This window comes from Phyllostomus discolor, chromosome 2 (assembly GCF_004126475.2).
Source record: "Phyllostomus discolor isolate MPI-MPIP mPhyDis1 chromosome 2, mPhyDis1.pri.v3, whole genome shotgun sequence".
Classification (NCBI taxonomy): domain Eukaryota; kingdom Metazoa; phylum Chordata; class Mammalia; order Chiroptera; family Phyllostomidae; genus Phyllostomus; species Phyllostomus discolor.
Genome location: NC_040904.2, coordinates 196,994,932 through 197,017,299, shown reverse-complemented (window position 1 = coordinate 197,017,299; position 22,368 = coordinate 196,994,932). Strand labels below are relative to the sequence as shown.

The following is a 22,368-nucleotide window of genomic DNA, read 5'->3' as shown; positions in this document are numbered from 1 at the left end:
AAAAACAACTCTGGAAGCTATGTTATTTATAATGGTATAGTTACCTGTTTCAGCATTTATTTCAATGTAATATATGATGAGAAAGAAGGAAGGTGGCTTAGCCCTTTTTAATCCCTTAAAACTAAAACCTGCATAGGAGGCTGTATGTGTGAGGTTAAGGGAGTATGTGGTAACTAACTCTTGCTCAATTTTGCTACTAACCTACATCGGATCTAAAAAAATAAAGCCCATTAAAATAAAACTAAAACCTAGACAATGCACAGAAACTTAATTTCTTACTGTATATCTCAATGTGGACTTCCACATTCTGCTACATTGATCTAACAAAAAACAACATGTTTTGGTTATAAAATAATTTACTAAAGGCACTATTGTTAAACATTCAAACTAAGAATTGTTTACCAATAAGGTACATCATTATAAACATGACAAAATGATTTCAAAAGATACACGGCTAGTAGATAAACAATACAATTTTTTCTTGGGTGACAGCTTTCCCAGCCATTCCAGGGGCATACAAATGATGGCACTGCTTCCAAAGGTTACCTGGGAAGGGAACTTGGATCTCATAAATGGTTTGAGATCACTACTGCTAAAGAAGTCTTACAAACCTCCAAAATTCTTCACTCACAGGGTCAATTCTAAAATTATTGAGCTTGGAAATCAAGATAACTTTATTAAACCAAACACATCAAAATGGCACGGACTCAAAACTACAGAACTAGCTGAAGGGTTAGCCCTCTAATGTGTCCAGGAGCGCACAGGTGAGCTCTGCCACTAGCACATACAGAAAAGAGGGAACTTATTCAAAGGTAGTTATTGAACATTAGCACCACAAGTAAACATGGCTCATATCGCTAAACTAGAGTGCTTATCCCACAAGATAACATTCATTTATAGTTCCAATTCTGAAAGCCACTTTAATGTGTAAAAAATGATCTAAGTACAGAAGTCAGGTTTCTCTTCCTATGAGAAAAACATTAAAATACAAAACAGCATCCCAGAGGCAAAAAATGTTACTGTGCTAAACATACAAATTACGGCTTTACCTTGATACATAACTTTTGAAATTACGTTGGAACATTCCCCAAAAATCATTTACATAGAATTTAAGCAATTTTTTCAAGAACTGGTAGTGGGGCTCAGTTCAAATATTACGCACCTTACATTCAACTTATGCACTTAGCTGCTACAATGAGTCACTGTAAACTCACTTCCTGAAATATTACCCATTATGTTACGAATCCGAACCAGTCAGGGGCAGCTAATGAAAACGTGTTTTCACTAGCTGTTCTAACTCATTTTCACAACTTTATTCTAATTAGAACAAGGCCCAATCAGGGTCAATTTTTCTGTTTTGTGGTTTCAAATGCCTTTTTAGTTTACTGAACAAGCTGAATACACTTCCTGATAAATATATCACTGCACAAATGATCTAAATGTTGAGATTTTACTAAGTCAAGGTTTCAAGTTGGTACCATGTTCCTACTAAGTCAGATTTCAAATAGATCTTTCCAATGTGAGTGAAAAAATGAAAGACAAGGACTAATATGATCCTGAAAAGAAACACAAAATATTCCTAAAGCTGTACATTAATTTATGAAGCTCTCCTCCCACTTTATATATGTATAGACATTATTTGGCCACTGTGTCAGGGAAAAAAAGTTTCAGTGTGTGTGTACAACCATATAAAAGGCTCTACATTTTTCTACATTAAGTTGTTATTCCCTGTGCAAAAAAATTATAACCACAGACATTGAAATATAGCTCTCAGATCTGAAAATGTCTTTATTTTTTAGAAAATGGATTCCAGGAAGGTTAAAAAGCATTACCAGAAGGTATAGGTGCAGAATTGGATGTAGTCATTCAAAGCATTCAAATAAAAATATGGCAATATAAATATTTGAAAAGCATCTATTAGGTGTTCAAAACAAAATGTTTAAGTCATTCCTAATTTGAACATTTGAGCATTTTCTAGACAGGAGAAAAACAGTTGACATTTTAAAGTCCTGAAAGCTTTTTTGGTGGTTAATTACATTAGATGGTTTGCCTTTGATCAAATTCCTTCCTTTTTAAACATGAATAAAAGTATTACATAGGTCCACTGTTAAACAGACATATTGCAAAATTAATTCAGGTATAACGTATTCCCACAAAGCTTATAAAATAAAAGACGTTACGGTGGCTTTGGACTAAGTTTAATAGTCATCTCCTCTGCTGACAACTTCTTTACATGTTGGACGCAACAGTATGGTATGTTCAAACTGTGCTGTATACGATCCTTTAATGTCACATAATGGTGGATATGGATCTACAATGCCCAAGTCACACAGATTCTTCAGAGCCATCAGGTATTTACTTTCTCCTAAACGATCCAACCATCTCCGGCAGAAGGCAAGGGTGCCAAAGTTTTCATTGATGACATTTAACAAGTGTTTTGTTCTTGGAAGCCTAAGAGGAGAAAATCCAAGATTAACAGTTAGCTAAAAAATTACCCAAATTCACTCTCCCCATTAAGGAAAAACTTGAACAGTAGCTGTGGCTTTAAGTAACTAGAGTTCAAAAAACTTTTTTTGTTGCCTGTTTCAACCTACAAGAGCCAGAATGTATAATAACCCATGTGAATAGGAAGCCAGCTGAAGGCTATCTTAACACGCTTGTGTCTATGAATGTGTGAAACTGCGTATTGTTGGTATAGCCTCACCAACAACATTATGGTGGGGATTTCCTTTTTTGTGCATCAAGCTGAAAGACCTGCATATAATGTAGGTGTAAATACAGCTTTCAACCACCTACCCAAAAGAATTTCTTAAAAAGTAAATAAAAATGTAAGGTTTAGCAAATGTAACAAAAATCTAGAAATGCCACAAAATGAGAATCTCTGAAGTTATTATGATTATTAGAAACTGGACCCAAAGAAAATATATTATTTTCATTTCAGTTAAAAATTTATTTTTTGAAGACTTTATTTGTGCCCTGACCAGGAACTGAACCGGTGACCCTTCACTCTGTAAGACGACACCCAACTGGGCCACACTGGTCAGGGTTTAGTTTAAATTTTTAACAGGCCAGTTTCTTTGCTATATTACAGAAATGCACAGATCTCATTCTTAGGCTACAGGACTGTGTATTTACTGCTGGATATTTGTCACATTTTTAAAAAATGCTGGTAAATGGAAAAAGAAACCAGTCATATAGAAATAAGACTCTCACCTTATTGGCACATGTCCAACATCAAAATTTTTCATGTAATGTGAACATTCCATATCATCATGAACAACGCCTTTTCCTGTGCTACCGAAGGTTTCAATGGCATACACTTCTCCTTCCTAAAAAATATATTAGAATGGGGAGATAAGAAAAATTCAGAACTAATCAAAACGACCATAACTTCAGGCTGACGTATTCCCTATTTCAGGTAAGAAACTACATGAAATACCCCTGGCAGTCCTACCTTTCCCTGCTTTTTACCTCTTTAACACCTTTTGGTCTTTCTGTGTCCTACTAGAATGTAGGCTTTAACATGGACACGTAATTTTGTTTTGTTCATCACTATATCCTTAGTGCCTATTGAAGAGACTGGCATGTCCATGATGCTCAGTAAATATTCACTAAGTATTGAATAAAACAATCCTGTGACACACCCAATTTCCACAGCTGATCTGAGCCCTGATCCAGCAAGACAAAATTTGCACACTCACATGGCCCAATCCCTGTCAAGGTGAGTATGGATGGCAAGTTAATTTTGTTCAACATACTATGCACTCAACCATCATTAACTTCTGCCTGGGGAAAAAAAAATTCAAAATGCTTCACAAAGAACATACAGACCTCCATTCTTGTTGCCTCTCCTCCTTTTACAATGGGCACTGTTTTCCCAGCATGTATTCTATATGGCCCAATTGAATGTCCATTTAGATTCCGGATTGGTTTGACTGGTTATAAAAGGAAAAAAATAGTTATGCAGAGTCTCAGGAAGCACAACTTTAGTTCAAGCGCTTATTTAAAAACAAAATATGGCTCTACTAAATAACCTCACATTAAAATAGTTAAAATACAAACTGAAAACTAGTGTAATATAAAAAGATATTTATTACAAGGTTATTAATTGAAAACTAAAGGGAGTAAGGGGAGACAGTAGAAAATGAATAAACCATGTGGCCCTGACTGCCATGGCTCAGTTGGATGAACACCATCCTGCAAAGCGAAAGGTCTCCAGTTGGACTCCCCGTCAGGGCACATGCCTGGGTTGCAGGTCCAGTCCTGGTTGGGTGCATGCCAGGCTACCTACTGACGTTTCTCTCCCTCCCTTCCCCTCTCTCTAAAATTAAATAAGATCTTAAACAAAATAAATAAACTATGTGATGGGGACATAATGAGGGTTCACCTAAGAAGGTATTGTTAATCAATAAAAATACCATAAAATGCCAAAATACAATGATTACAAACATATTTTTATGGTTATGGACTAAAAATATAAAAATTAGTATTCTGTGTGAAAATGATAGTATTATAAAACCTTAAATTTTACTGTAACATCAACATTTCAAACATTAAAAAAGAGAATCTAAACAATCCTAAGGTCCTGAGATCAGTGATAGAATAAACAAATTGCAGTATATTCACACAATGGAACACAACAATAAAAACAAAAAGTTAGGGACAATGAACAACTGAATAAACCTAAAGAAAAAATGAGCAAAAGGAGGCACAATGATATACATACTGTGCAATTCCATATATAACATAAATATGTATACATGTACATTTATATTTCAACATTAGGCATAATTATATTACTGTGTAGGAATGTGTGATCAGATAGTAAATGGTATAAGCAAATGTAAATATTTCAGTATCCAAACAGTGGTTTATTAGAGGACAGCTGCTGTAACTGAAGGTGATATAGAACTGGGGCTTCTGAAATGCGGGAAATATTCTATTTCTTGAGAGGTGAGGTTATATAACTTCGATAATTGTGTAGTTGAAGTTTAATATTGTATTTTCAGTATTTATTATACTCCACAATAAAAAGAGTTTTAAAAAAATCTAGCTCTACAGTGCTAGAAATCCTCAGTATGAGTTACTTTTCTTCTAGGGCAAAATTAGGTAGCAAGGTTTTTTCAAATCTGTAACAATATAACAATGACAGGTATATAACAAATTTAGGGGGTGGTACAGAAAGATAAAACCTTCAATTAGCTCTTCAAAAAAAACTTCTTCTTACATATGTATGATAAACTAAATATATTTAAAATTCAGCCAGCGTTGCTATTTCTCTAAGACCTGACAAACTAACTCACCCCTCAGGGCAATCAAAAACACATTAAAAATATTTTATTTATTTATTTTTAGAGGGAGGAGAAGGGAAGGAGAAAATAAGGAAAGAAACATACGCCCCCAGCTGGGGACCTGGTCTACAACCCAGGCATGTGCCCTGATAGGGAATCAAACCAGTGACCTTTTGTTTCACATGCCACCACTTAATCCACTAAGCTACACCAGCCAGGGCTCAAAAATACACTAAAAAAATTTTTTTGTTAAAAAAAATTTTAAACAAAAATACATTTAAGATAAAAAAAAATCCTAACATATAACCAAGTTACACAGAAGAAGCAGATAACAGGGTTATCTATTTTTATTATTATATAGGTTTTGACAGTGGCAGGCTAATTCTGGGACCAACAGCTGTAAAGGTAACTTTCTAATTCCATTATCTTCCTGCTCAAGGTAAATAAAAAAAAGTCCCTCCCTTAATGGCCCAGCTCTGTCATGCTGTTTTTGGGAATTGCTTCTGAAAGTTCAGCCTATAGTCTATTTCTTCAACTCCCAATGTAATGATTTGTCTATCCTCTTTCTGTTCAAACTAGTAAAAATGAATTCTATCACCTTAAACTAAGAACCTGAATCAATACAATAACTAATATAAGAGAAGGGCTGCTAAAATAACAGAATCATTAAGTCAAATTGTCATCTCATATACCTTGAAAGGCAGATCCCATAGAATTAGGAGACAAGAGACAGAAAAGATGATTTGAGAGGGACTTGACTGTGCATTATTTGTTGTGGTACCAATCCCAAAACTGGGATGGAAAATGTCAAATAATTGTTGAATACTAATAAATTTTAGGCACTATCATAAAATCTGCACTTCTAAACAAAACAAACCAAAACCCATACTATTAATCTTATAGTAATTAAAAAAAAAAAACAACAACCTTGTGTTCTTTAAGGTTATAGGATTTATCTATGCTCATAGATAGTTCTGCCTGACCTCAATGCCAAAGCACATTTTCTTCATTATCTCATACCACCTCCCCTCCAAGTGTGAACAGCCTTGAGTTTTTTGATTTATACCAATGTAAACAGGATTAGAAATCTACATGATATTTCTAATCTGGAAAGTTACCTTTTTAGATACTGATCCCAGAAGTAGCCTGCTGTTATCAAAAACCTGTATAATATGAAAATGGATATCCCTGTGCCCTGCTTCTTCTGTGTAACTTGGTTATTTGTTATTTTATTTAAATGTATTTTTGTATAAAAAATTTTAAGTCTTTTTTATTTAAATGTGTTTTTTGATTGGTCTCAAAGAAAGAACCACTTTTGTACTTAATAGAAACACAATAGTGTCTAAGTATCAACAAGGTAATGTAAAGAATGCTCACTGACATGACTTTACTGAAGGGCAAGGAAGTATGACAGATACCACTCAAAGGACTATAAAGGAAGAGACAATATGGTTAAAGGAAATGTAGAAAATGTTCTCTAAGAAAGTTATTAGGACAGGAGTTAGAGGGAGCAATGAGCATAGATTAGGCAGGAGAACCACCGGTGGCTGAAGAGAGGTCAAATAGATGCTGGGAGTCATAGAAAGGCTGTGCTGATGAATAGCACTAAAAACGCACAGGTGACTCTGGGACTGTGTGCCTAAGGCAGTGGCTGGGAAAGAACAGGAGGCAAAGGTAATAAAGATTAAAGGAAGGACAAGGAATAAACTGGCCTCTAAATTTTGTATTCAACTTAAAAAAAATTGGGAGTCATCAACAGAAAGAACTTCTGACGTATCTCTGGGCCTTGATTTGACTAGTCACAGAAAACTTAGTCTGCACTTTGGCCACTCTGGGATAAATCCCCAGGTGTCTTCTGTCACTACGGGAGAAGACTGGCAACAGTTCCTACTAGTGACCACATACTCCCCCTACTGTGAGCAGGTCATTTCCCCATTTTCCCTCTTTATATTCCCAAGAGATAAAGATAAAGCAGCTAACCCAAAGAAAGCACTCAACACTATTTTTTAAAAATTAATTCTGCAAAGGTCATACATGTTTCAGTAAGATACATTTTTAAAGAACACACCTTGATACGTCTTGCCATCTATTTCAACCTCATAGGATTCCATAACTTCTTGGATGGCCTCACCAACATCACACAGACGGACATCAATTCCAGCACACTAAGGATATAATAATATATCCTGTTACTCAAAAGTGCAGAATTTTACAGCAAGTTAACTCAGTACCTTAAAATAAGGGACAATTAGAAAAACTGCTTTGTATATTATAACTCCCTCTATAAACACCTTTAGTACATTATAATTATCCGCTTAAAACATGCAAGGGCAGTGGACTAGTTTCACGTAACTGAAAGACCTTAAACAGCTTATCATGTGGCTCACAATATGTTGAATAAAATGACACTTATGGTTCACATACCTTTATTCCAGTGTTAGTGGCATCTTTTACAGCTTTTAATAATGTATCATATTTGGGATTAAAAGTGACAGTAAAAGCACAGTCAATAATCCTACCTGAAAAAAAAAATTCTTAAGTTTATTTATCAGCTAGTCAATTTATCCCCTTTATAGTACCTACTCTATTGGTTATCCTTGCTAATTAACAGGGAAATAAAATGATAGGCTTAAAAAAAAAAAGCAGCACTCCAAGTACCCAGATAGCATTCATAGCTAAAGGGGAAAAAGCACAATAAATATAAAGGTTTTAGAATGAAAAGATTAATTCCAGGGGTAGTATCTATTACCTCAAGAGAGCACTAATTTGGTACTCACTGAGGCAGTTATGCAAAAATATAAACAGAAACAAATCAAATGAGAAAAGCCTGGGGAACCTAAGACACAGCAATGCAGGCAAAGAATATGTGTAGGTCCACAGGATGCTGACCATCAGTCCAGCTTCCTCAATTTAGTAAAAGCTCAGGTAAGTACTTAATTTAAGCTTTGTTTTCTCACCTGTTAAGTGAGATAAAAAAATACTTATCTAACAGGCATGGATTTAGAAAAGCTAACAAGTATATAAAGGTTGATAAACTTAAAGGCTCTAAGCAAATGTTTGTTATTAAATGAATAAATGACATCCGAAATAATGGCCTAAAGAAATATAAGATTATATTTTTCATGCCCTGATACAAAGGATAAACTTCAATTATCTGAAGGTTTTCATTATACTCCATTTAATAGGATGCTTTAAAGCAAATCTCAAAATCTGCCTCAATACAGCTCTACTGAAAAGTGAAGCATCAAGAAAAAAAAGCTGGGTGTTCAGTAGCTATAACCCCACGAAACAGAGATAAGACTAGTTTTGCAGAAAGAGGGTGGAATGAAAATTATTTCCAAGAACTCACCACTTATATGTGTTCCAAAGTCTATCTTACAGATATCGTCATACTGTAATACTGTTGTGTCACCAGCATTGGGAGTATAATGCGCAGCACAGTTATTGAGAGAACACCCAGTAGGAAATGCCAGGCCTGCATTTAACCCATTTTCTTTTATTAGCTTTCGTGAACAATCTTCCAACTTTTCACTGAAAAATAAAAACAAGATTAGTTTATTTTTACATTTTATATAAAGTATAACCTTATATATTTTACAGTTCATCATGTTCAGAAAGTTAACCAAAACTCTTAAATTACTTTCTGGTAGTGATCTGAGGACTTTCTGAATGTGATTAACAGTTTTCTGAAGCTATGAAAATAGTAGCTCATCTCTGAAAGATAAAGAATTTAATTCTGCCCTGGCTGGCGTAGTGGATTGAGCGCGGGTTGCGAACCAAAGCGTCGCAGGTTCGATTCCCAGTCAGGGTACATGACTGGGTTGCAGGCTATGACCCCTAGCGACTGCACATTGATGTTTCTCTTTCTCTTTCTCTTTCTCTCTGTCTCTCTCTCTCCCTCTCTCCCCCTCCCTCCCTTCCCTCTCTAAAAATAAATAAATAAATAAATAAATAAATAGAATTTAATTTCACTGGAAATCTACTGAAACTAAGTGATGTGGTTTAGTTTTCTTGAAGTTAACATTCTTGACTTAGACTAATTTAAATGCTGATTACATTTTATTTCCTCAATATTGCATATTTTGAAATATGAATCAGAGAATTAGGTTATCTTTCACTGCTCATTATTTCTCAAGGACAGAACGGGAGAAATAATTACTTTTACTGGTTTCTTCACTGCATTATAAATGTTTGTATCCAAGAATTTTGATGTAATATGAACTGCTAGATAGCAAAATAATAGATTTTAGGAAATAAGAATCAATAATGTGTGTGTTTGCACTTTTGAATGTACATGAGTACAAAATAGGATGAAGTACACAAATATCCTCTAATGGTTTCCTTGTGACATCAACAGTACAAGAATTTAGAAGGTATTTCTAGAATCTTCCTTTAAAGTTTTAGCAAAGTAATAAGGAAAGAATAGAATAGAAAAAAGTCTATTTCTACTACATTTTCTTTTTCTAAAAGCCTAGTCATTTCTATTACAATAGAAAAAAAGCTCTAAAAACAAAATCATTTTTTTTCTTGTTCTTAGAAAACATATTTCTTTTACCAGATTTCTATCATTGTCATCCCAGGCTTGATCCAGCTCATAACATATTTTCGAACTTGTCGGTGTGCTTCTGCAGCTTCTCGAAAATCATTCCAAATCTCTTCACTAGCTTGATCTAACGCTTTCTTTTCTTCACTTGTAGTTCTCCAAGCAGCTGTTCGCCTTTATAGTTCGCAAAACATAGTATTAGTTATTTAAGAAACAGCATAATCAAAAATGCTGAAAAAGATAAAAAATACTAATATATGACATTCTAGATAAAAATATTACATTATTTAGTTTCTTTCATTAAATGCCAGGATAACTTCTGAATACAAGTAGTCAAACACTTGCAATCAAGCCAAATCATAATACTTTCTAAGAATCTTAAAAAGAAAATCTTCAAGTGTGATTTCATTCATAGAGGGAATAATACCATGTCACAGAAAATAACACCAAACAAGAGAACCAGGAAAGTCAGAAAAGAGTATTAGATACCAAGCATGTGGGAGAAAAAAAGTCATCCTTCCACTTGTGGGAAGATAGTCATATACTGCAAGAGACTTCAAAAGAGCCTACACCAAAAATTAACATTTAACGTCACAAATAGGGCAAGTAATAATACAAAGACTTGACCTGGAAATCTGCATATACCTTCCTCAAAGCATTAAACATTATGGCTTTTGCAGGAGTTTTCTAATTGTATATATAAGAGGTACTCTTCCTTGAAGGACACAGCTCACATTTTAAAACTTCCAGAAGTAATAAAAAGATTTTTATTTTCAGTATCTGAGAATGGAGATCCACTAATTCCCTTTAAGCAGTACATTTTTAAAATAATAACTGTTTCCAAATAAAAGTTTTTAAAAAAGTTGTTATAGCCCTGGCCAGTGGCTCAGTTGGTTGGAGCATTGTCCCGTATACCAAAAGGTTGCGGGTTTGAGTCCCAGTCAGGGCACATACCTAGGATGTGGGTTTGATCCCCAGTCAGGGAGCATACAGGAGGCAACCAATCGATGTTTCTCACATCAATGTTTCTCTCTCTCTCTCTCTCTCTCTCTCTCTCTCTCTCCCTCTCTCTCTCTAAAAAAGTCAATAAACATATCCCCAGGTGAGGATTAAAAAAAAAGTTGTTATACTTTCACACATTCTTAAGAAATAATGAATATATAGTCTGCAACTCAGTGATCACTGAGATAAATTGCACTTAGTATAAACTTGATGCCTTCGAGGAATTACTCTGATGGCCTCAAAGCTAGTGGCTAGCTAATTATGGCCTGCAGGCAAATCCAGCCTGGCACCTGTTTGTAAATAAAATTTAATGGCAACACAGCTATGCCCATTTGTTTACATACTCTGTTTTGCTTCTTTCTTGCTACAACAGCATAAGTGATTAACAGTCAAGGACTGAAATATTTACACTATGGCCCTTTATAGAAGTTTACCCCACTGCTCTAAACTACATAACTGCATTTTAAGGTCCCAAAATGCTTTTTGAGTTTTTCTGTATCTCATTATCAAGTTCATTATGATTACTTCCTACTGCAGCAACTACCTATGTGCCAATATCTAGCACCTCTAAATCTGCTATAAAGGCCCAAAAGAGCTGTCCTGTGTGAACTAAAGTATCACAGGAGCTTCTCTGGCCTGTTTTCTGCTTGGGAATGTATTTTGGATTTATCAACTGATGTTATCAGATAACCAAAATATTACAGTACCATCAATTTAAGGTCAGTTTTAAACTCCATAAGTACTCAGATGCACATAAATTACTATTCTAGAAATAGTGAAAACACAAGAGGCAACTTCTAGTCAGAGTAGTTGCACAAACGCTCTCAGACGAGAAAGTAATAGGATAAGATCCTTAAAAAAGTGTATTCTGAAGATGGGCTCAACCTGTTTCAGCTGTACTACACTTATATCGATCACTCCATAGATTTTCAGACCTCTAGTTTTAACTGTAGTCCTTCTTTCTTCCATGAATGCAAAAATCTTTCCTAGGAACCAAGAACCCTAATGTTCTAAGAATAAGAGTACTGGTTGTATTCTCAGATCAGTTTTTAAACAAAATACATCATAATTCTTTAACTTTTACATGCACCATAATTCTGGCAAATATACTACAGCCACAGCTGGTAGTAAAGGCTGATGCAACTCTGCCTCAGAAGCCAGAGATTTTGTGTAATGTAAAAATATCAGCCAATATTTACTCTAGAGTGGCAAGATGAAAGACTGTCCACAGGGACCTGATGGATGTCAATCCAACCCTCAGGTTTTTCAAATCCACTTCTTTAATTACAATTTCACATGCTACTTGACAGTACTTTAGAATCAGAACATGACACAATGAAAACCCCTAATACTGAAACCAGCAGATATCGCATGAATATCTCATTTCTGAAGGCAGACTCTCAGAAGCAGTGGATCCTACAAAATATTATGAAATGTTCTGCCTTGTTAGTAAAGAACTATCAATCAGAAATTAGATTAAAGACATTCTGCTAAGTCTTGAATTCAAACTGAAAGTCATTAGCAATATTTGAGAAATGTATTATAATTATAATGATAATACCAGAGTCTATAATCATAATTCCAGGCCCAAATGAAAGACAAAGAATGTTATGGAGCCTGTCTATTTTCTTAATTTGCTCTTTTGATGTTCACTTTATTTAACAAAAATATAGAATAAGATGAAAAAATACTCAGTGCTCATAGCAATTATTCCAAAAGACAATTAATTCACCCAATTGACAGAGGAAGGTTAGAAGTGCTTTCAAAATATATTATGTCTGTAAAACAAAACTGTCAAAACAACTGCTTGGAAAAAGACTCATTATAGGAAGTATTTACAGAGTATGTAAATTCATCACACTTCTTTGATATTTCTGAATCTTTTCAATATTCCATAATTTTTACCAATGGAAGTATTAAGAGCAGAAAAATAAAAGTAAACCCAAAAGCTACAAACAAAGGCATCTGATTATTAATTTCAGTCATAAACATTTCTGAACTCACTGCATGGACAACTTGAAAGATAATTATATTTGTATGTACAATATTTTTAAAGCACTATATGCCACATTTATAAAAACTATTTTAAAATGCATGTTTTAACCCCAAAATAATTAAGAATGCTTGTAGATACTTCACTAATTTCTTACTCTGAAAACTGGAACTTAAAAAGGAATGACATAACTAGAAATTCACTGTATCATGGTCCCCAATAAAATAACTGATAAAGCAAGGATTATCAATGAATATTAAAATAGTTAAGTGAAAAGTTGTTGAAGACAATATCCCAATGATACCGAAGTACCACAGAGACTGCATAATAACCACAAAAAGAAAAAAGTACTTAAAAACAAAAACAAAAACAAAACAGAGCTGGTGGTCACCACATTAAGCTAGTGATCAAATATAGGTAAACTAATAAACAGCCTGAATTTACATCTGATGTAACAGATGATTATGATATAATATGAAGTATTTAATATCACTTATAATATATCCTTGTCAAATATGTTCACTCTAATTCTAATCTAAGCCTTTACAACTAATTCCAGTTTACAGAAAATACAGAAATAGAGAAAAAAGTTTAAGGACAACAACAAAAAAATAACAACTGGAGAAATCCTAGAATGTAAGATTTTAAAAATTACCCGGTTTCTTCAAAAAGTCAGTGCAATGGAAGAAAAGAAGGTGGGGATTCTAACCATGTGCAATGTATGAACCTTGCCTGGATCCTGGTTTAGTGGGAAAAAATAACTAAAAAGATGTTCCAGGGACAATAGGAAAAATATCTGAAATATAAACTAGGTATTTGCATGATACTGGGAAATCACTGTTAACGTGCTTAGCTGTGATACTTTACAGAAAGTTTAATTCTAGGGAGATGCTTGAAGTTGCTGTTCATTCTGGGTGGTGAGTTCACTACTTTTCAACCTTTCTCTTTGTAATTCGCTATAAAAGTTGAAAACAACAAAAAGACATTTATTCCAACTTTGTTTATAATAGTAAACAACTAGAAATAAACTCTGTGTCCTAATAAGAGAGGGCTGGACAAATAAATTATGCTATGCATACAGATGTACAAAATTATTTAGCCAGTAGAAATACTGTTGGCTTCTTTACTGACATGAAAACAAGTTTTAAAAGAGGGTGCTGCTGCAGTATAGCTCTATCTTGAAAGAGAGTTCTAGGTATTTACAACAGACATTTATACAGAGAGGCTTTAAAGGAAAAAATATTAACACATTAACAGTGGTTTTATAATTCACTGACAGAATGAAAAGGTTTTATTTTCTTCTTTTTGCTAGTATCTATATTTACTAACTTCTCTATAGTGACTATGTATGCTTGTAAAATTAACATTTTGCCCATAAAATTGTCTACCAAATTTATAAACAAACATTAAGAATTTCAAAATAATTCTTTATTCTACTTCCAGAGATCCAGAATAAGGGAAAAATCAGACCCAATTAACATACTACAATGTTCATCACAGAAATTATCCTAGTGATAAAATACTGAAAGTATATTCAAAAATAGTAAAATGATAAAATTATGCTAGATACAGAATAAAACAGCATTACAGCCATTAAAAATTCATTTCAAAACCTTTAAATAACACAGGAAATGAACATAAAATAGGTTTTGGGTTTTTTTTAGGATTTTATTTACTTTTTAGAGAAAGAGGAAGGGAGAGAGAAAGAGAGGGAGAGAAACTTCAACTGGCTGCCTCTCAACAGGGGACCTGACCTGCAACCCAGGCATGTGTCCTGACTAGGAATCGAACTAGCAATCTTTTGGTTTGCAGGCCAGCATTCAACCCACTGAGCCACACCAGCCAGGGCAGAATGTTTTATTTTTTAAAAGGGCAACAACCATCATAGTTAAAACTGATTCAGACAGAGAACATCAATGGGTGCTACATGTGAGGAGGACATTCATAAAAAATGGTATTTTCATATTCACAAGGTAATTTTCTACAAACTAGTAATTGTAAGAGGAAAAATAGTATTAATACACTACAAAAACTGGATAATACCTTATCCAAGTGATAAAAAATGGTATCGTGTGCCTCCAGATGTGACAACCATAAAAAGGACACAATACCTACTTACCTAGTATCCCATCCAAAATTGCACAACCTACTCTCAAGTACTTCAGAAAAAAAGAGTATGTATACAGATTCACCAATACAACATTTTCTACATTTGCCTTATACCTTCCAAGGTGAAAATGAAATGTTATTTAACAATATGTTTAATTGTCATAGTCTACTGACAGAGGGTACAATAAAAGTGGCAACATGTTGAAGAGACTCTGAGTGAAAGGTATGCGGGAGTTTTTTGTACTATTCTCACAGTATGGTATTATTCCTGTTATGTATGAAATCATACAAGTGACAAAATGAAAACTTAAAATAATGTACTCAACATGGGTGGTAGTTACACATGTGAGTTCTTTGTGATAATTCATGCAATTTTTAGTTTGTTAAGAAAAATAATGAGGGCAAGATACAGAACTATATATTTAATATTTTATCAAATCTGTAAGAATATTTATTTTGATCTACTTGCAAATAGTCAAAACTGGTTATATGAATGTCAAAAAATATTGCGAGTTGTGGAAAAGCAAACAACAATATATTACTTTCTTATACATTTCTCTAGGACAGCATACTACATTGCTTTCAATATTTAAGAAAATACCCTGTCCACCTAGCTCAGTTGGTTAGAGTGTTGTTCTAATACACCAAGGTTGCAAATTCAGTCCCAGTCAAGAATCAACCAATGAGTGCATAAATAAGTGGAACAAATCTGTCTCTCTCCCCACCCCCACCCCTAAAAATCAATAAAAACTTAAAAAACAATTTAAGTATGAACCTAAGAGATATTGTAACATAGTATCTTTTTTTGTTTCAAAACCAGAAGCTATTCTATACATTCAACTTGCAATAGAAAATAACGAGGGAAAGACAGTTTTTAAGATTGGAAAAAATCTGTTCCTCTTGTATTAAACATTACTTCAAATGTTCCATCATTCCACCAATCCACAGTATTAAAAATATTAACAATCTGTTAAAACTATAGGAAATCAACAGCTTTCCTCCACTTTAGCAAAAACCATATAGAAATGGAACTACAAATAAGAATTTCTTGTTCACATCAGTAACAATATCAGAAAACACTTTAGAATGAATTTAATGTGCTTGCTTTGGCAGCACGTATAATAGGACCTACCTAAAAAACAAAAAAAAAGAGAGTAAGTGGGAATATATACCACAACACTAGGTATGACAATGTGACATAACTGTTAAATTTCTGAAACACATTAATGTAATTCTGATGAAAATTCTAACAAGGAAATTTCTCTGTGGGTATGTATATTAAGACTTTATGCCCTGGCTGGCGTAGCTCAGTGGATTGAGTGCGGGCTGCAAACCAGTGTCGCAGGTTCGATTCCCAGTCAGGGTACATGCCTGGGTTGGCAGGTCATGACCCCCAGCAACCGCACATTGATGTTTCTCTCTCTCTCTTTCTCCCTCCCTTCCCTCTAAAAATAAATAAATAAAATCTTAAGAAAAAAAAAAAGACTTTATGACTGAAAATGTTAATAGCTAAGAAAAGTATAAAACACAACTGTGTTTGGGCGTGTGTGGCAGAGAAGAAAGACTGCATTATCAAATTATCAAAATAGTATAAAGTTTGACATCAAATCAAACTAGTATAAGCATAGGAATAGACAAATAAATCAAAGGAACAGAATAAACAATACAGAAACTGGTTCCATTATACAATTCATGAGACTATACAGTTGACCCATGATCAACATGGGGCTTGGAGAACTGACCACCAAGCAATCAAAAATCCGTGTAAAACTTCAGTCCACCCTCTGCATATGCAGATTCGGTCAGAAACATGCAATTCCACTGTATGAGAAAACAATAAGTGGCAAGGTGGTTGTCCAATTGAGTAGGATGAATTAAGAAACAATTGTAACAGAAGTGGCTATCCATTTGGAAATAAAATCAGTGCTCACACCTTACACAGAAAATTTCAGATCCATTAAAAAGGTAATGAAACAGCCCTGCACAACCCCAACCAGCGTGGCTCAGCGGGTTGGGTATCGTCCCACAAAGAGAAAGGTCGCCAGTTCATTCCCAGTCAGGGCATGTGCCTGGGTTGCAGGCTAGGTCCCTGGTTAGAGGCAGACAAGAGGCAACTGACTGTTATTTGTCTCACACATTGATGTTTCTCTCCCTCTCTTTCTCCCTCCCTTCCCCTCTCTCTAAAAATAGGTTAAGTAAAATTCTTAAGTAAATGTAATAATACACAAAATAAAGAGTCTGAGAAAATCTAAGACTGCTAGGAACTCAGAATTATAAAATATAAACATATACTGTACTTAAATATTTAAAATTTCCGGAAGAGCAAAAGAACAAAACCACCAAGCGAAAGATGCTCAAAATCACTAGCCGTCCAGACAGCTATTCTTATAATAAAGAAATTTACACTATTCTTTGATTCAGCAATCTCGCCCCTAGAAAACCGTCACATAATAAAACTGCCAACACATAAGCAGGTAGGTGTGTGTGTGTGTGTGTGTGTGTGTACACACACACACACACATATATATGGAGAGAGAGGGAGTGAGATGTTTATTGTAGAATGGTTTATAATAGCAAAAAACATTGGAAACAAAGCGAATGCTCATCAATTAGAAAATGGTGGAATAAAGAGTGATATATTCACACCACAGAATATTATGAAGTCATTCAGGAGAATCAGAGTTACTCTGACTTAGAGGAACTTTCAACAGGTAGTGCTGAGTGAGGAAAGCAAGGTGGAGGAAAGTATGCCTGATTTCATTTTTGTAAAACAAACAATGACCAAAACACTCTCCTTACATAAACAGACATAATTTACACATGTATGAGCATAGAAAAATATGGAAAGCTACCTGCTAGGTGCTTACATGGGTCTGGAAGGAAGTAAAGGAAGAGGGAACAAGCAAAAAAAAAAAAAATTAAAAAATTATATTTAAAAATAAATGTGATCACATCATATGTACTATGAAAATTTATGTAACTATAAAATTATGTGACATTTTAAAAATAGATGCTTCAAGATAGGAATACTGACTGATGAATTCAGTTGAAAGAAAAAAATGCACATTCCATTAAAAAATCCACAACTTTATAGGCTTATTCCCTAAGAGTACTAGGAGTGAGGTAGGTGGCAGAAATATTAACAACATCATGTTCTTTTCTGAGTTAAAAGAAAAACAATGCTAATTTTACAGGTCAATGAAACAATGCCACAGTAGAAGCTTTCTTAACCAACTATTGCAACCACTCAACAAACCAATGCTCTCAATTCCCTCTGTAAAACACACTGACCAATGCCCCCTGTATTCTGAGTATTGCTGGATGACAGCTTCCTATTCTGAATAATAATGGCAGCTAACACTTATTTAATAATTACAAGTGTCACTCTTCTAAGTGCCTTACACATATTATTCCTCACAATAATCTTATAAAGTGCCTTTTTAATGGAAGAGAAAGCAAAACAAGAGACATGATAAATCACTTGCCCAAGTCAAAGCTAGTAAGTGTTAGAGATGGGACCTAAATGCAGATAGTTTAGTGCCAGCTTCCATGCTTTTAACCAGTCCACATAATGCTACCTTGAGTGTCTGCTGACCAAGAAATCAAGTGATTTGTTCCCAAACTTGTGTAAAGTCATCTGTATTTACTACTGTAATTATGTAATTTAATTAAATATTACATGAAAGTAATTGTTTCTAAGAAAACTAAACTGACTACTCAGAAAAATCTCAATAAAGGAAAGTCATCAAAAAATACTTGTCAAATTAAGTGAAGAATTATAAATTGTTTCAGAGGAAAAAATGTGAAGATATGGATAGGCATCAGCCCTCAGATTACTTAGTTCTTCACAGAAACTCAATATGGAGCAGACTCATAGATAAGGCATTATGTATAGCTTATGAAGGAAAAAGTGGAATTCAATGCAAATTCATGTTCAAAAATGATGAAAAACAAATGTTTAAGTTAACTTTTATCAATAAATTATGGTTTTTATTTTTTGTGATCCTCACTTTAACATATTTTTTTGATTAACTAAACTACTGGTCCCAATCATTTTGGATAAGAGGGCTTCTACTGTATTTGCTCTGCAACAAATTCACAAGCTTTATTAAGGTAGTGGAGCAAGTTCTGAAAAAAATCAAATCTACTTTATTGCTAGGCTACAACTTTCAAAAGTCAAACTGGAAGTTATTTTATGATCCTTACCCATCTTGTGTGGGTGGGTACTCGCATTCTTGTCCTTTGGGAAATACACCGTTAGGATACAGGTCACATATTGGAACTGAGGGAGGGTCAGTCTGAACTTTTGCTGTGAGACACAAATAAAGCATTAACTTCTGTAGTTAAAAATAAAATTAAACAATCATTACAGTTTTTCTCAGTTCCTAATGGTTATGATATTCCTGATTTTAACAAACCTCTTGCTGTCGCCTTATAGTTAAAAACCCCATGCTGGTCCCCTCCTCAATTGAGTTACTATAGCTTGGGAATAAAAATATTCAATTCTTCCCTGGCTGGTGTGGCTCGGTTCATGTTGTCCTGCAAAATGAGAGGTCACTGGTTCGATTCCCAGTCAGGGCACATGTCTGGGTTACAGGTTCAATCCCAGGTCACTGCACATGCAAGAAGCAGCCGACTGATCTCACATAGGTGTTTCTCTGCCTCTCTTTCTCCCTCCCCTCCCCTCCCCCTAAAAATAATTAACAAATAAAACCTTTTAAAAAATATTCAACTCCTCAGTATTCCATTATATATTTAAACAGTATATACCTTGGCAGAATGCACATTTCTATTGTTTTTGCCTTCATTTACTATACTGGAAAAGGAATAGCATACAGAGGCTGACTTTCACAAATAAAATCAAAGAAGCAACAGGAAAATAAAGAATCTTACAGCGATAAAGTAAAAATATAAAGCTATTATATATTAATAAAATAAGTTAACATACTTCAAGGGTACATTAAGTACAAAAGTTAAGAGTATATATACCCAGTGCTAAAAGATTTTAGGTAGCCATACACATATTTCCAGATACTTGAAAAAAGTTAACAATATCTGGCATATGTTCTAAGGACATTATTTCCCAAACTATATTCTAAAACATCAGTGTTTCAAGATGCTTTTAAAAGGTACCTAAGAAATCTGTCTTCTCAATTTTTTCCCGAAACATGTAAGAACTAGTTGTATAGTTCTTATTGTATGAAAAACTGCCTTTTAGTAACAAATGCTGTATTCAAGGAATGCCAGGAAGTTGCATGGTTAATTTATGACTTTCAATGTGCATTGCAGCGTTTACCAACTAAGTTGAAGTATGTGGTTTCTTTTTGATTATTACTGATCTTATGTCATTGATTTTTTGTCTTAAATTTTAACACATATTTTGTTGTCACACATATAAATAAAAATGTGACTGTTTATTGAGCAAAATCATTTATATATAAAACCATTTTTTTTGGCTTCCTTCTTTAACCCAAATGCTCAAAACTGTGAGCACCAACTGGTTTAAAAGTGTTCTATGAGCAAGTACACTTGAAAAACAGTTTTAGGTTCCTCCTAAGAAAGAACATTAGAATTTAAAAATTTTTTTAAAAATTTTGCTTGGAGGTCATCTAATTTAGCTTCACACTCATATTTAAGAATTCTGTTTTACACCCCTGACATTTGGCACTGAGCTCCTGACAATTAAGGCAGTCACTATCTCCCAAGCTAAACCCATTCATTTAGGGAGAGCTGTAACTGTCAGAAAGCTCTTTCTACATTAACCTGTTTCCCTGCTCATTTCATCTGTTAGTTCTAGATTTATTCTTTGCAGTCAAAAACATTTTACTTTTCATTTCTACTAATTCCTTCCCTTCCATGAGAAATCACTTTAAGAGGTATGGTTCTTAACACTTTCACCCATATTTGCAACCTTGGATTTGTCAGTGTTCCTTTTAAGTTGGTACTAGACTTGTCTTACATTAATAGTCCAAACAAGGTATAATTAATGTGAGTCTATACTGCTACTTCTAAATATCCTACTGCTACTAAAAAGTTAAAACACTTTCGTTTTTGGTTACCAATGTAGTAGAACTCAAATCCTTAGGATTCTTCACCCTATATTAACTTTATATATGTCTATTAAATTTCAGCTTGTTAGTATTAGCCACTTGATCTTTTGAAACATTTTTTGTGAACCAAAGTGTTATCTCACCACCCTCAGCTTTATCCCATCTACAAATGTGATGAAGATGCCTTTTATATCATTCACAAATTAAAGGACTTAAAAAGATCACTAGAGAAAAAAACAATCTGTAATCAACATATCAGAGTTGAAGTACAGTCTTTACCACTTATTAGCTGTGACTTGGACAAATGGTTAGTGTGCCAAGCATTAGTTTCCTCATCTACAAAATGAAGAACCAGAAGAAATTTTGGATGACCTTTGAAAATGACAAGGTACTATATTCAATTATCTAAAACTAAGAACAATTGTAATAGTCTGTACTGCAGTTATCATTGACTATTATTTATAATTCTTACTTTACAGATGAGGAAACACGGGCCAATGTACATTATTTGGCTTATTCCAGAAGTGATTTACGATAGCCTACAAGTATACCTAAAAGACACAAATAAGAGGTATTCAAAGTAAATTAGAGAGTAAATATCAAAACATGGAAAACAATGTAGAACCTGCAATAAGGCCAACACAAAACCAAGGATTTGGCTCTAAGCCTTCCAGGATCAAAAACAAAACAAAAGCAAACAAAAAACCCCCCTAGTTTACTTGCATAGTTCATGATGTTTCTGAGCTAAAACACAATAACTAGTCCAGAAAAGCACAATTATTCTTGATATTAAGATCAGACAAAAGAGTGTCTCTTGAGAGTGCTCCTACAGAAATATAATGAACAGTAAGTTCAACAACATCCTCAGAGGAGGCACAATAAAGGCTGATGACATCATGCTAGAACACCTGTCAGGTGGAAGAATTCTACCAAAAGTAAACACAAGGCAGCGCCTTAACACTCCTCCCTGCTTATCTACCTTCATTAGGGAATAATTTTAGACTATTCAGAGAAATAGGTTGTCTCTTAAGCCATTCTATAGAAATATGACATCATAATTTTTAGAAGATTCCTGGAACACAAGTAACCTATATTTATTAACTACAGACTATGCTAGGAACAGAGTGACATCCTTAGAGTAGAAGGATCTAACACAAATAGGTCCTTAAATAGAAAGAAGGCTACCCCATCTCTACCTGGAGACATATTAGGGAAATGGATGGCAGAGCCACTATCTTTCTTTAACAATAATTTAAGTATTTCTGTCAACACAAAGATAACCAGGGAAGTCACACCTCCAATATTCTGATTCATGACATTTTAGCCTGAAAGATTTTAAAGGAAGATATAATCAGAACTCAGTGGCCCTCAATAGTGTAA

General features: G+C 34.2%; 1 protein-coding gene across 2 annotated transcripts in view; it reads right to left on the bottom strand.

The window, feature by feature from the left end:
* Positions 1-1,404: 1,404 nt before the first annotated feature.
* METAP2 (methionyl aminopeptidase 2) overlaps positions 1,405-22,368 on the bottom strand; it is a 28,051-nt gene continuing 7,087 nt past the window's right edge. For both annotated transcript variants that reach the window (XM_028531673.2, XM_028531674.2), the window contains exons 4-11: positions 19,145-19,247; positions 9,847-10,008; positions 8,641-8,822; positions 7,716-7,810; positions 7,360-7,456; positions 3,832-3,935; positions 3,214-3,329; positions 1,405-2,451 (exon numbers count right to left, since the gene is read on the bottom strand). In XM_028531673.2, the coding sequence (XP_028387474.1) occupies positions 2,199-2,451; positions 3,214-3,329; positions 3,832-3,935; positions 7,360-7,456; positions 7,716-7,810; positions 8,641-8,822; positions 9,847-10,008; positions 19,145-19,247 (1,112 nt within the window). In that variant the 3' untranslated portion in view covers positions 1,405-2,198. The remainder of the gene's footprint in view (positions 2,452-3,213; positions 3,330-3,831; positions 3,936-7,359; positions 7,457-7,715; positions 7,811-8,640; positions 8,823-9,846; positions 10,009-19,144; positions 19,248-22,368) is intronic.